General features: G+C 48.1%; 6 protein-coding genes across 6 annotated transcripts; 2 read left to right on the top strand and 4 right to left on the bottom strand.

Moving 5' to 3' along the window:
• Nucleotides 1-449: 449 nt before the first annotated feature.
• Nucleotides 450-3,163, top strand: N7511_010523 (uncharacterized protein; the record flags this gene model as incomplete). Its single annotated transcript, XM_057132900.1, has 4 exons — nucleotides 450-676; nucleotides 784-1,706; nucleotides 2,200-3,058; nucleotides 3,112-3,163. The coding sequence occupies 4 exons, from the start codon at nucleotides 450-452 to the stop codon at nucleotides 3,161-3,163; spliced, it is 2,061 nt and encodes a 686-aa protein (XP_056980888.1).
• Nucleotides 3,164-3,369: 206 nt separating this feature from the next.
• Nucleotides 3,370-4,895, bottom strand: N7511_010522 (uncharacterized protein; the record flags this gene model as incomplete). Its single annotated transcript, XM_057132899.1, has 2 exons — nucleotides 3,370-4,773; nucleotides 4,839-4,895. 2 exons carry the CDS (start codon nucleotides 4,893-4,895, stop codon nucleotides 3,370-3,372), a joined length of 1,461 nt encoding a protein of 486 aa, XP_056980887.1.
• A 945-nt stretch (nucleotides 4,896-5,840) lies between these two features.
• On the bottom strand, nucleotides 5,841-6,395 carry N7511_010521 (uncharacterized protein; the record flags this gene model as incomplete). The annotated part of the gene is made up of 1 exon (XM_057132898.1): nucleotides 5,841-6,395. One exon carries the CDS (start codon nucleotides 6,393-6,395, stop codon nucleotides 5,841-5,843), a length of 555 nt encoding a protein of 184 aa, XP_056980886.1.
• A 459-nt stretch (nucleotides 6,396-6,854) lies between these two features.
• Nucleotides 6,855-8,228, bottom strand: N7511_010520 (putative integral membrane protein; the record flags this gene model as incomplete). The annotated part of the gene is made up of 6 exons (XM_057132897.1): nucleotides 6,855-7,203; nucleotides 7,262-7,734; nucleotides 7,782-7,849; nucleotides 7,901-7,937; nucleotides 7,994-8,013; nucleotides 8,063-8,228. 6 exons carry the CDS (start codon nucleotides 8,226-8,228, stop codon nucleotides 6,855-6,857), a joined length of 1,113 nt encoding a protein of 370 aa, XP_056980885.1.
• A 1,338-nt stretch (nucleotides 8,229-9,566) lies between these two features.
• Nucleotides 9,567-10,784, bottom strand: N7511_010519 (uncharacterized protein; the record flags this gene model as incomplete). Its single annotated transcript, XM_057132896.1, has 5 exons — nucleotides 9,567-9,700; nucleotides 9,753-9,822; nucleotides 9,898-10,220; nucleotides 10,268-10,423; nucleotides 10,496-10,784. 5 exons carry the CDS (start codon nucleotides 10,782-10,784, stop codon nucleotides 9,567-9,569), a joined length of 972 nt encoding a protein of 323 aa, XP_056980884.1.
• Nucleotides 10,785-11,342: 558 nt separating this feature from the next.
• Nucleotides 11,343-13,310, top strand: N7511_010518 (putative MFS sugar transporter; the record flags this gene model as incomplete). Its single annotated transcript, XM_057132895.1, has 7 exons — nucleotides 11,343-11,414; nucleotides 11,474-11,748; nucleotides 11,801-12,347; nucleotides 12,398-12,684; nucleotides 12,747-12,847; nucleotides 12,900-12,998; nucleotides 13,060-13,310. The coding sequence occupies 7 exons, from the start codon at nucleotides 11,343-11,345 to the stop codon at nucleotides 13,308-13,310; spliced, it is 1,632 nt and encodes a 543-aa protein (XP_056980883.1).
• Nucleotides 13,311-13,380: the final 70 nt, after the last annotated feature.

The following is a 13,380-nucleotide window of genomic DNA, read 5'->3' as shown; positions in this document are numbered from 1 at the left end:
GGGGACTCAAGATGTTGTTTTCAGGAAAGCATGGTTGACACCGAGGTCAAGGTTTAACAGAAAGGAATGGCAATATATAGAGAGCACCATGTGTGTAGGTCATCTCTTAAATATAGGAGGAGTATCGAGAGAAGAAGTTTTTTTTCTTCACGCAACCGAGAGAAAGTAAGTAAGAAGGCAATCAAAAGAAAAAGAGGAAGCCATGAGGGGTAAATTGGAGAAAGATGAAGAAGTGAGCTTATCTTTTTTTCTGGCAGATGCAGCTCCCGCCTACAGATAAACATCACCGCCTTGGTGAAATCATTCAGCGAAACCGAGCTCAGTACTTTCGTATTTCTTCTATAACAATCGTTGATCTCTGTGATTTTACAGTTCACCTATGCAAACGTGTTTGCACGGTCCCATCCGGGCCTAAACTTCACGCTCAAACTCACGACCTTCACCCTACCATGTCTGAGAAGCGAAAGGGCGATTCCTCGCCCCCTTCCCCCAAGCGTGTCAGGTTGTCTTATGATGACGATCAGCATGAGAATCAGTCTTCGCCCTTAAATCAGGAGCGCCCCCGAAATAATCCTGCCTATGGCCAAAAGAATGCATTCCCGGGGTTAGATGATGAAGGCGACCAATTGTTTTACGGGCCCGCAGAGGATGGATTAGAATATCTGCGCATGGTTCGGTGAGTTGATCTGTTTATTTCTTTCATCATTTGCTCAACTTGTCATATTTACTAGTTGTCTACGCCCTGGTTCGAGCTTAATCTGACCTTTTTTTTTTTTTGCCTAGATCCGAAGCCAACTCTCTCCCATCGCTTTTCTACAAGCCTACAACTGCAAAGGCCCCCGAGCCAGCATTGAATGATAAACAACGTGCACAGACGGCCGAAAAATCAAAACCATTTCCGAGAGGCGGCTTCTACGCGGATGAGGCTTACGTTGCGCCCGTGGAGGATGTGGCCCCAGTTGTGGACATGAATCTTGATCACCTCTATTCCGATGCGCAAAATTCCTACTACACACTTCTTCGACATCGATTCTTGCTCTTGCGATCGACTCTTCGATGCAGCCCGCCCGCTGAGGCTATTAGCGCCCTCGACCATGCTCACCCTATCAGCCTGCCTCGAAATGCTTGGTCGGCGCATAAGGAATGGCGTCGTCTATTGATTGCAGTCGATCCAAACATGGTGCAGCTAGCCTGCATGGACTCGGATAGCGTGTTAGAAGTGCTGGAATTAGTCGCGAGGATGATGTCCGACGTTGTGCGAAGTGAAGACACTGAACGCCTACGGCGCATCGGGGCGTGGGCTTGGGGGTTACTCGGAAAATGCCGCGAGGTTGGCGAGTTGTCTACCGAGGATGTTGGTACCATTCGGAATCTAGGAAAACGCGCTGCGACAATTATGCGAAAGATACAAGAGACGGAGAACAACCGATCTCAAGACGAGGAGGATCCTGAATCTCTCGAATCAGATCTGGAAATGCTTGACCAGCACGCTGATCAGCCCAAGGAGAAAGCAATGCCTGAGACCGCAGAATCACAAGACCCTAGCACGGTTGATGCTTCAGAGCACTCTGAGTTGGAGGCTGCCAAGGCGCGCCTGCAAGCTCAAATCCAGGGCACTTCTGGAACAACTAAATCTACAGAGTCCTCCAATGAGGAATTATTGACACAGACTCGCTCGTTGCTCGACATGGTGATTACCGTGGTGGGTGAGTACTATGGCCAACGGGATCTGTTGGAGGCACGCGAGATCTGGACCAAGGATTGAATTTGCATCGAGATTTGTACGAGATACCCATATTGATTTAATTAATTCCAAACTGCAAAATGCCGAAGCTTCAAAGTGGCCAAGTCGTGTGCCTTTCAGTAGATGTGCCTGATCACCATACAAGGTCGGGTGGCCTAAGCTTTTGCGTCATACAGAGCTCCCTAAACTTCTCTTTCTCTCCCTCCTTCATCCATGAGCAATGATACTCCAATTTAAACATGGCGCCAACTGTTGAAATAGCCATTCCAAATACCACCATATCCTCCTCCTCTCCGCCATATACTATCTATCACATCTCCCTCCGGCTTCCGCTCCGCTCCTTTACTGTCCCCAAGCGCTACTCGGACTTCACAACCTTCCACAACAATCTTCTGTCCCAAACAAACATTCCTCCACCAGCCCCCTGCCTTCCAAAACATGGTTCTCAAATACAGTCTCGAATGAACGCTTGCGCGAAGACCGCCGCTGCGGCTTAGAGCAATACCTCCGCGCAATCAACGAATCCGAAGATGGCCGCTGGCGCACTTCGCCCGCGTGGCGGGCATTCTTGAACCTGCCCACGGCAGTCGCCTCGAATAGCAACGGATCAACAAATACATCCACGCGACTCCATGCAGCCATCACAGACCCAGGTGCTACAAACGCACCGATCACGGACCCGACATTATGGCTTGACTACTACCGCGACATGAAGGGCCACCTGCACGATGCACGACTACAGCTGTCTCGCAGAGACCAGGAAACTACACCACAGAAGCAACACGAAAGCTCAGCACAGGCAAAGAGCTGCCTTGTTCGCTCGGGGACTATGATCACCGCACTGGATGAGGGTCTCAAGAAGATAGGAAGCGGAGATAAGTCTTCGACGACACTAGGCGGCGGCGAGATTCGTCGTCGGAAGGATCTTCTTATCAATGCACGCAAGGAGAAAGATGGTCTGGAGGATCTGCTGCATGCTATGGCGACAAAGAGCAAGCTAGATCATGCTGTAGCATCTATTCAAGACAAGGAAGCTTTACTGAGTCCCGGGAACGCGGGTAGTGATTCGGCAAGTGGTGGGCGCAGAACGCCAGCTCGGACAGGCAGAGTTCTTGGGAAGGAGACCGAACGGACTCGTGAACTTGACAACGAGGGCGTGCTTCAACTTCAGCGGCAGATGATGCAGAGTCAGGATGCAAATGTTGATGAATTAATGAAGATCATCATTCGACAGAGGGAGCTGGGCACTCAGATCAATGAGGAGCTCGAAGTGCAGAATGAGCTGTTGAAGTTAGCGGACGAGGAGGCAGACATGTTCGTCCATCCCCTTTCCTTGATTGTATATGCGTTGCTAACGATGTTTCCAGCCTCAAATCCAAGATCGATATTGGCAAGAAGAGGATCGGAAAGATCTCTTGATTTTTGATACTCAGAAGGACACAATGCGTGCTCAAGTGATACATAGAGCTTGTTTCTTTATTTTCGTACATTTTGAGCGAGATTGTTTATGGCATCATGATTTGAACGAGTCGATTTCTAGGTGAATTTGAATTAACTTGTAGTATTTGAACATGTGCAAGGGTATCTTATGTGGCACCTAACCGCGCAAGATTTATAGACTCCGTTTATCGCACTGCGAGAGCAGCATCCCACTGGTCATCAACAAGCTCAGGCGAGCGACTTCTGGTCGGGTATGTGATTATATCAAACGCCTCGAGTCCCATAGAAGCTGCCACCAGATCAAGCCATTTATTAGGAGACGGCAGGTCTTTTTCGGGACCGCCTGGTTCAATTGGCGTCAAATTGGAATTTTTGGACCCTCGAACTTTAGACACGAAGTGAAATGGCAACGAGTCCACATTCTCCGTTTGATCTTTTTCACAGGATTGAGTGTTCGCCTTGTAGCCATCAAGATAATCAACAAGAAGACCAAGAAGGTATCTGCAAATGTCGCTGCCCCGGAGAACGCTGTTCGCAAATTCTTGTGGGAATGTCGAGGGAATGGGACCAATGAAAGGAGATTTGTCGCTAGACTGCGTGCCACTCTTGTCATTTGGCTTGCACCATTGGTATTTTTGTACAGCAGCTGCCAGGCGCAGGTGAGCCGAGAATGTATAGATGACCTGACTACAGCTCAGAGCTCGTGCTGAGAGCTGGCGCGCAGTCTGTTCTGGGTTGTCCGTTTGTCTAAGCCGGCGAGACTCAAACAGCAGCCCTGGAATCTTTGCAACCTCGATGAAGATGCGATCCTGCAAGTCGATGAAGAGAGCAATGGGCCCATCAACCCGTGGATCGGCCATATCCTCCCGACGAACTTGATGCACATGAGCTTGCCACTCCGGCCGCTCAAATATGCAGTGCTTGTCATTCAAAAAAGCCTCCGCAACAATGAAACTTCTGAAAGAGAGATAAAGACAGCGATCAAACCCCGTCAAATGAGCCTTAGGACCACGGTGAGCCATAAGCAACGCCGTCCCACCAGCATGGTGCGCCCAGGAGTCCGGGTTCGTAGGCGAATATGCCTCGAATAAGCTCAGCACGATAGTGATGCTGACACTCTCACGAGACTTCATCGCAGCCTCGTCTCGGATCCTGTCGCCGAATAGCCGCAGCGCTTTACTGTACATCTCCTGGCTCGAGCGCTGTAACTTATCATCGACATGAGTGTACCCCATGAAAACCAAGTTCATGCTGTAGACAGCCGCATCAAACGCTGGGCTCTTTCCCCCATGTTGCGCGACGTATGTTGTCCACGGTACATGTACTCGATAGCGGTTCAGTCCGAACCAGCGCGTGAATGAGGCCATGACGAAATCGCCGAAGATCACCGGTTGCTGCTTGCCCATTGATCTGGACACGAGTGAGGGTGCGATGCGCTCATCGATTGATTCTGGGGTTGGCTCTGGCTTTTTCGTGAATCGGGTTCCGAGCTGTGGTCCTTCATTTATGAACTTGTGGAGTTTGATGTAGCCCGGACATTCGACGCCATATTTTCGGCATTGAGTGCAGTTCGGTCGTACGAGATCACACTATGTTTTTGACCATCTAGATTTAGTGATGTGGTTTGAAGTCTCGGGAGGAAGAGGAGTCCAACTTTCACCCGGCGTTTGATGCATGTTTGGCAGCCCTTGCTTTTGGGGACGCCAACCATGATGAAATGACTCTGTTGGTTGTTGTCTTGACATCACCAGCTTGGAGGGTCTCAAAAAGAGGAGGATGTCCACCCGGAGCCGGGATATTAGCTGATCTTCTAGTGTCAATCGTGTGAGTTGTTCATTGTGCGATCTCAACCCACGAGTCTGCGAGATATATGGCTTTTGTTCCAGATCCAGTATGAGAAAACAGGAAGATAACCAGATCGTCTAAACCATGGATAGAACAGATAAACTTTAAGAGAAAAGAAACACGGCGAAACGACCACATAGACGGCTATGGCCCCATTTCCATATTTAGCCCCTCTGACCAAAGTCCATCTACACGTAAGGCTTACGTCGGGGATTTCCTTAGTCCAATCAAAGTATGATGCCAGAGTAAGAAGTCAGACTAGAAGTGAGTGGAAGGCAGTAGCACCAGGAGAGTCCGTCAAAGTAAACCCCGAAAAGATGCCCAGGCACCCAAGCGTCCAACCAAAGCCAGGTAAAGCCGTGCCAAGAGGCCGGTAAGCTTAAATCGGTCGTTTATGGCTGGAATTGGGTTAGGACGGGAATTCGTCCCATGGGTCACTGGCAGCCGAAGCGTCGCTGTTCAACCGGAGTGCGTAGTAGGAAGTAAGTTCCCCTTGTTGAGTTGGAAGAGGGACAGGGACTACTGTATAACCCTCGGTGAGATGAGCATTCTGCTCCCGTGCGCCAAGCCCAGTCGGATACCTGCAGACCTCTATGCATTCAACTACCGTAGGATGTTAGCCTTTGCAGTATTTAATTTATCTTTTGTCATGTGCATCTCACCGGTGTTGTTAGACCAAAGAGAAATTTTGAATAATCAATCTAGTCGAGTCGTTGAACTGCAGTAGAATTTCCTCGGGATCTGAGCGCCGGACCTGTTTCGTCTGCTCCGGCCCCAGTCGAGCCACATGGAATGAATAAGCTTAAGCCACTCAAACCGGCTGCATCATGGATATCGCCATCTCAAGTTTGACAGGTGGCACAATTCCTCTCTCAACCAGCTTTGCAATAACACGGACAGACCATCCCTGACAATTCTCAATAACATACTGTCGATTCGGTGCATGTGGAGGAGGCTCACATTCCGCCACTTGCTTGATCACCCGTGCTTGTTCCTCGGAAACCACGGCCAACTGATAAAGGGTTGAAAATGATTCCGCTTGGGTCTCATCTACCGAGTCTTCGGGCTCATATGTCATGAATTCTGCGTCGCCTTTGACCTGGTAGACAGAGCCTGGGTGGTTTTCATGGGCGACAAATAGGGACCAGTGGAATGGTTCTCCTGGGCCTTGTGCGTGATGGATTAATGAGAGGTAGAGAGATGCGGAGTCGAGTGAGGCCGTGAGTTGAGCTTCACTTTCTGGAGCATGCTTGGTCCATTCTTGTGTGCCATTTCTGCGAGTCAGGGTCTGTCCATTTACCTCGCAAACCTGTCTGCCTAACCCTATGGTTTTGATAGGTGTATCTGCAGATGGAAAGTTGCTCATCTTGCCCGCCACATGTTACTTTATTAAGGTTGATGAGAATTTCGATAAAGAAGCCACTGAAGCTGCGAGAGGATGAGGCTGGTAAGTTTGAAGCGGTCAACAGCTGAGGCCGTTCAACTGTTAGGGAGAGTCATGTGCTTTGCAGACCCCGGTATCCCTGCATTATGACGGGTCATCTATTTTATTGTAGACTCGACTCCCTGTAAGATATGCATGGTTAGTCACCTCAAAGTGTTGTTTGCTGTTACGGAATCAGAATGAAGATGTCGATTAAGGGGAGTGAAAGAATTATATTCATAAGAGCGAGTTACCTCACATGCAACTTGCCGTGCGTGGACATGTCATTGTTGAGAATGAAGCCCAAAATTGGAAAGGAAAAAAACCAAAAAAGGCACAGTTCTATAGTACAGTCTATAAAGGGACTTTCCATTATGATTAACTCAAGTGCCGTCTCTTGGATCACCGGGTTTCCACAGAAGTTGACACATCCACCGTCCGTGTAATCCCTATGCCATCGAAGTTTACCCTCCCACTGCCTTCTTGCCGCAGACTGTCACCACGAATAGTAGTCTCAATCCTTGGATTGCTTTGTGCATTGTATACCAGTCCATCCTCGTCAGAGTCCAACTCCCGAACACTCAGTTGATGTTTGCTTCGTTCGGTCTTGGTCTGAGTTTTGACTGAGCTCATCTTGTACGAAGACTCGAGTGTCGCTTTGTTGCTCGAATATTCATTGTATATGCGAATGAGGAGGGCGGAGAGGGCAGGGAGACAAGTGCAGATCACACCAATGGCGACTTCGGCGTTACTAGAGATGTATCAGTTAGTTCGCTATATTGAAAGCAGTGATAAACACATAATCATACCCAAGCATGTTAATCCTCATAAAAGCAAAAGATGCATCCGCTGATTGCCCGGTAGCCACAATGAGGGCTAGACGAATGATGCTTGATGCAACAGCTACTCCGCCCGCCCCCAAGATGCCCATCACCCTCATTTTTCTCTTGGTCGACATTTGCAAGCTCCAGGTCAACGGGATAGGCAGGATGAGAATAATTAGATCGCTGACAACACTGACGGCTGCATCAGCCAGGATAATGGAGTTCTTGTCAAGACATGTACCAGGAATCTCCGGGTCCCAAAACCTAGGGATGGGTTTGCAAATTCGGATTTTGGCAATAACAGCGGGGATGTAGTAGGCCAGCATGATGCCCATGAAGATCCTGATGAAAATGATGCATTTTCGGAAGGGACTAAAAACACGAGTCATGATCCAAAGCAGGCAGACCTTTGTTAAGTAGGCGGTTGGTCCATACATGACCATCGTCACGTAAATGGTCTACATTGTTAGTACCATGGAATCTCATGCAGCGTAACATCGCATACCTTTTGAAAAGGGATTTTATCCTCTTCATGGACATCAGACCAATGTAAGCCTCCACCATAGTGTCCCACTGCAAATGTGTTAAAAAAGATACGTTGAGGGCTAGTGCTAGGCAACATACTGACGAGAGCAATGATCGAGTAGCAAATCCCGAGGAACTTCAACATAAATTGTCAGAATTATCATCAGAATCGTCATTATACTGATGCCATACCGTAGCTACCAAACATACCCCTATCAAAGCTGTCAGTATCTCTCAGCTGTGTGAGACAATTCAACTCACAATCCTCAGTGTTAAGCCCGCTGAGAATAAACACTCGTGTATACATGCGAAGGCACAAGAAAACACTCATGCCAGTGATGCACAATGATTGACAGGCATAGTTCCAATTTTGAACACTCCGATTGATGGACACATCCCCAGATGCTCGCTCCAACATAGACGACATAGCGTGCATCGTCAAGAACAGTAGGGCTAGGAACCAACCTCAATTAGAGGCTAGTTGAACCAGGAAAGCCCTCTTTAAACAATATTCCAGAGAGTTAAAGCCAAGGTTAATACAGCGAAGACCAATCATTAGGTTTGGCATTTTGGTTTGACAAACAGATTGCATAATACGCCTAAACTTACCATTACCGTCTACAGAACCAGGACAGCAGAAATAGCGTTCTGATTGACCCTGATCGACTCTTCTGAAACGCCCAAAAAGCCAGCATTGATGATAAACCTTAAGCCACAACCGACGATCGAGTGTTACGGAAGCACTAGGTCCGTCGACGGTGGAATCTTCGATCGTGGCATGCGAGACGCTCGTAATATTTCGTCAACTAATGCTTGGTGGCTGTATTAACACAGGTACGAATATCTTCCATGCAGCAGATAACTTGGACCTCAACGCATAATGGATGTACTGTACAGTAGCTTTCTGCATCTGCATCTAGACCAGGATGTTACGGTCTGAATCACATGTTGCTATGCGTAATGTAATCTGTTATCCCGGCAAGCAAAAGTACTGTCCTGCATGGATATATGTATAGCATTCTGCGCAAGTCATGGTCTGACCTCAAAACAACAATCAATGACCTGTTCATTGGCATGGAGTCCCTAGCAGATACCTGGATTTCATCCTTACAGCAGTGCACTAAACTCAGGTATGCAACTCGTTCACCTACAAACAATCGTTCAACTAGAATGAAAATGTAAATTACCCGTAAGATTCACCCGAAATTAAGTTGGGGGCCAAAATAGACCAGCGGGAAGTGGGCCCCCAACGGCCCCGTAGTGTGTACCACTCGATCCTCTGTGGGCTTTCACAACCCGCGACCCATACATCAGTTACTGTATGGCTCTCTAAGTGGGGATATGTGGGCTTAGCAAAAGACCTAGAGAATTGATTCTTTTGCCAGTCTACAATGAACTCAAAGTACGAGACAGATCCACAGTGCACTTTGCAATGACCTCTTTGGGAAATGACGCCTGTGGACCCTTGGACTATCATTATTCATAAGCTTCGCCTTGGGTTGAAGAAACTTTACGCAGGTCAACCAAAGCGGAATGCGGTGGATTGTAGAATCCGCTCGCCCCTCCCGGTCTACTGTATCAGCCCACATTGACCTTGTCACTGGTTTTAGTGTCTCTTTTCGCATTCCAATTTAAGTAGTCCAGGGGATTTTGACATATTTCAGGACCCTCAAAATACTTATAGCCGTTACAGAGCTACAGAAAAGGAACACCAGGTTTTGACGAGCAGTATAGTTACCTATGGAAGAATCTAAGCAGATTTGATCTAGAAAATCGCCATCATGTTCGGAGGCGACGAAACTCCGCCAGGCATGTTCAATGGCACAGATGTCACGAAGAAGCTCCACCGCTGGAGTTCTTGGCAGGTGCGGGCCAGTGCCTCCAGATCGAAAAGTTCCCCTGTGGTTCCTCAGTGGGAGCGGACAAAATGCACTGCTTTCCGCTAACTTACCGATCGGCATACCCCATCCAGCTAGTACATACTCGTGCAGGAAGATGTCAGGGGATTGAGGCGGATAAACCTGCGTATCTGTCAGTAGAGCCCATACAGTAGTTGACTGGCCAGATGGCAAGACTTGAAGATATTGTGGTCTTACCTCCCAGCTAATTGCGTCGCTGGCGATGGCAGCGAACCCAGTGTCCCAAAGCCAGCGAAGGATTTCAGTAGTTGCCTCAACTCCAGCATGCTCTGGGCTAGCGTTTTCGGAATATGCCCGTTTTTGCGCATCGGTCATGGATGTGTCCCACTCTTTGGTCACTCCAACCCGGACGAAAAGGATGTCCCCCTTTTGGAAGGTGATATTGTTTTCCTTTGCAATGTCAAGAATGTCTGCAAAGCGAACTTGATGAGTCGAGAACGTGGTATACTTGATTCCCCTTTTCTCAGCCCACGTTGCGTAGTCAATCAAGACTCCACGTCCTATAACCGATGAGCTTAAGGAAGATTCATCTGATAAAGATTCCTACCTGCGATTCCCTCTCGAGCCCAGTGCTGGAGACCAATCCGGTCATTTTGGCGATCATTAATCTCTTCGACTGTTGTTCCGCCATAGAATACACGCTCAGATTGACCGGGGACATTTTGAGAAAAATGGCGCAGACCATCCCATTGACTACTTTGCTCTGTGCACTAATTAGTACAGCCTCTGGGCACTAATGTATAGAAATTCCGAGAAAAGAAAATCCTGAACTCACGGGGGTTCATAGTATACACATCGTCAAATGCCACACCTCCCAGAAGAGGTATAATCTTGTGATGACATGGTTGACGGTTGAGATTGGGATAATCAAGTTTCGTCAGCTCCCATCCCATAGTCACTCGGCGGCCGCATTTGATCTCGTCAGCTGCTGCCTTAGCGACGACCTCAGGGGTAAGAATGGCCAGCTTTCCAAGACCCTCTTCATAGCTTCCAGGTTTTCCCAGCCACACCTGTCTCGGGTTGGGAAGCTCATCAAAAGGGGTGTCGTAGGGAGAATCGACCATGATTTGTTCGTGAACGAAGTGACCAGCAACAGGAAATTGATGCTTGGCTATTTAACAAGGCAAACACGATAGACTTGACAAAGCGGACAACGGCATAAAGCTACGGGCTCTGGCACTTCAGACTTTGATGTGGAGTTAATTCACATCATAGGCTAATAGCGTCGGACTAGGTCCGCACTGGAATGCACTGGAGGGCAGTTATTTGATTCGACAGATCTGCAGATCACAAAACAGTAATTAACATCTGTTTTTCTAGCCTCGTACAACTCAGTAATACTGTACGGAGTATGTGCGCCCAGATTGGTCCAGCCCTAGCTGCAGTTTATGCTGGGATCAGCCGTCCACTCATTAGATGCCTTCCTATGAACTCAATGCACTTGGGTGGGTTCACTCCACTACGGTTCTGTCAAATAGACCCCCTGTTTATGCCGCCTACAAAATACCTTGAAATTCTCTTGTCGCATCCAACTGTGATTGTTAGAGCCCTTGCTCATACTGTACACTGATCTCCAGACTGTGGTACCTGTGGTCAGGTTGATCAGACTAACAAACGGCATCATGGGTAGGTTCGGTTCCCAGACCAGTACCTATAACAGGCTGGTGGCTATTTTTGTCGCCATTGGGTCTATGGTAAGCTCTCACCTGTCTGCTCATAGTTTTGACGACACTGACTCGTTGGATTTATGCAGACATATGGGTATTGCACATCGGTTATATCCAGTACGATCGGCCAGCCGGGGTGGTATACATACTTCAGTCTCCCGGCTGACGGAGAACCGGGATATGCCACGATAACTACTCCTGCAATCTCAACAGCCAACGGTGTATTCAGTGCCGGCGGTGCTGTTGGTACTCTCTTTATAATGTGGTCCTGTGAATTCTTTGGTCGCAAGGCTAACATTCAGTTCGGTGCCTTCTTTTCGCTATTTGGAGGAGCTCTTCAGGCTGGCTCCAATTCTTTGCCGTGAGTAGGCCTCTGGAATTGTATTATTTGGAATCTTTTTGACAGGATATAGTATGTTTCAAGCTGGACGGTTCATATGCGGTCTGGGAATCGGTATTCTGGTGACTGTCTGCCCCATGTACCTGTCCGAGATGTCGAGTGCCTTGCGTCGTGGCTGGCTTGTTGGTCATCATGCGATCTTTTTAGTCTTTGGCTACATGCTTTCTGCGTGGGTTGGGTATGCCTGCTACTTCGTGTCAGGCTCCCTGTCCGGGTTCGGCTGGAGGTTTCCTTTAGCTCTGCAGTGTTTGCCTCCTTTAATCCTATTACTAGGATCCCCGTGGCTGCCACGATCGCCTCGTTGGCTGATCTCAAAGGGCAAACTTGATGAAGCACAACACGTTCTGAACAAACTTCGCGAATCTCCAGAGGACCCAGATAACTTGGTTGCTAAGAAGGAGTTCTTCCAGACGAAAGAGCAGATTCGACTTGAGGCCGACAAATTGGCTCAGTACGGCAATGTATGGAAAGCAGTATTCAAGAAGAAAACTTACCGAAAGCGCATGGCTATCGGTTTTCTTACCCAGTGGGGCGCTGAATTCGGTGGTCCTTTGATTATCGTGAGTTGAGTAATTCCACTTGAGAAGATACAAGCTGACTGTTCATGTAGAACAACTATGCTGTTCTTTTGTATACAAACTTGGGCATGGAAGGTGGCATGCCTCTGCTCCTGAGTGCCATTTGGCTGACAACAGCCGGTGTGATCTATAACCCTCTCGGTGCCTGGCTGCATGATAAAGTCAACTCCCGGCGGGGAATGTACATGACCGGATTTGTAGGCATTATTGTGACCACTTCTTGTCTGGCTGCCATGACTGCTCAATACGCTGGTACTACTAACAAGGTCGGAAACGGATTTGGTATATTCTTCATGTACCTGTATCTGGCTTTCCAGGGGTAAGTTTGAGAATATTCGGCCCATGGTTGTCATCATCATTGAGAGACTGACATGGTTATAGTACATTTTGTGACACTACCATGTACCTCTATGTCTCGGAGATTTTCCCAACTGAGATTCGTCCAATTGGCATGGGTTTCTCCCTGTTCGGCCAGTTTGCAGGTAAGTTGGTTGCAGTTCCAATGATTTTTGATTTAGAGCTAATATCAAAAAGCCACAATCATTCTTCTGCAGACTGCTCCCATGGGTTTCAACAATGTTGGCTGGAAATACTATCTGGTCATCATCTGTTGGTCTGTATGCTTCATTCCCGGTATGATTCTTAGCCTAACTCAGATTTACCTTGAATCACTGGCCACTAATCATATATTCAGTTATCTACTTCTTCTTCCCAGAGACTGCCCGTCTCACCTTGGAGGAAATCGCACAGAATTTCGGCGAAGAGGTCGCTGTTCATCTTACCGATAAGACCGACGAAGAAAAAGCCCAACTTGATCATCAACTTGCTCATTCCAGTGGAGTTTTTCAACCATCTGTGACCTCGAGCTCTGGTAGGGAGGGCGAGAAAGAGAGTATCTCTTCGCCGGTAGAGCAGGATAAGTCAAACACGGCAAAAGCGGAATAAGTAACGCTCGCTGGGAAATTTTTTATGAGAAGAATACGGCGGCTCAGAGCTGCATTCAAGGATTAAAATT

The sequence above is a fragment of the Penicillium nucicola genome, assembly GCF_028828085.1.
Source record: "Penicillium nucicola strain IBT 29836 chromosome Unknown utg000010l, whole genome shotgun sequence".
Taxonomy (NCBI): domain Eukaryota; kingdom Fungi; phylum Ascomycota; class Eurotiomycetes; order Eurotiales; family Aspergillaceae; genus Penicillium; species Penicillium nucicola.
The sequence above is the reverse complement of the archived record's forward strand: the minus strand, read 5'-3'. Positions and strand labels throughout refer to the sequence as shown.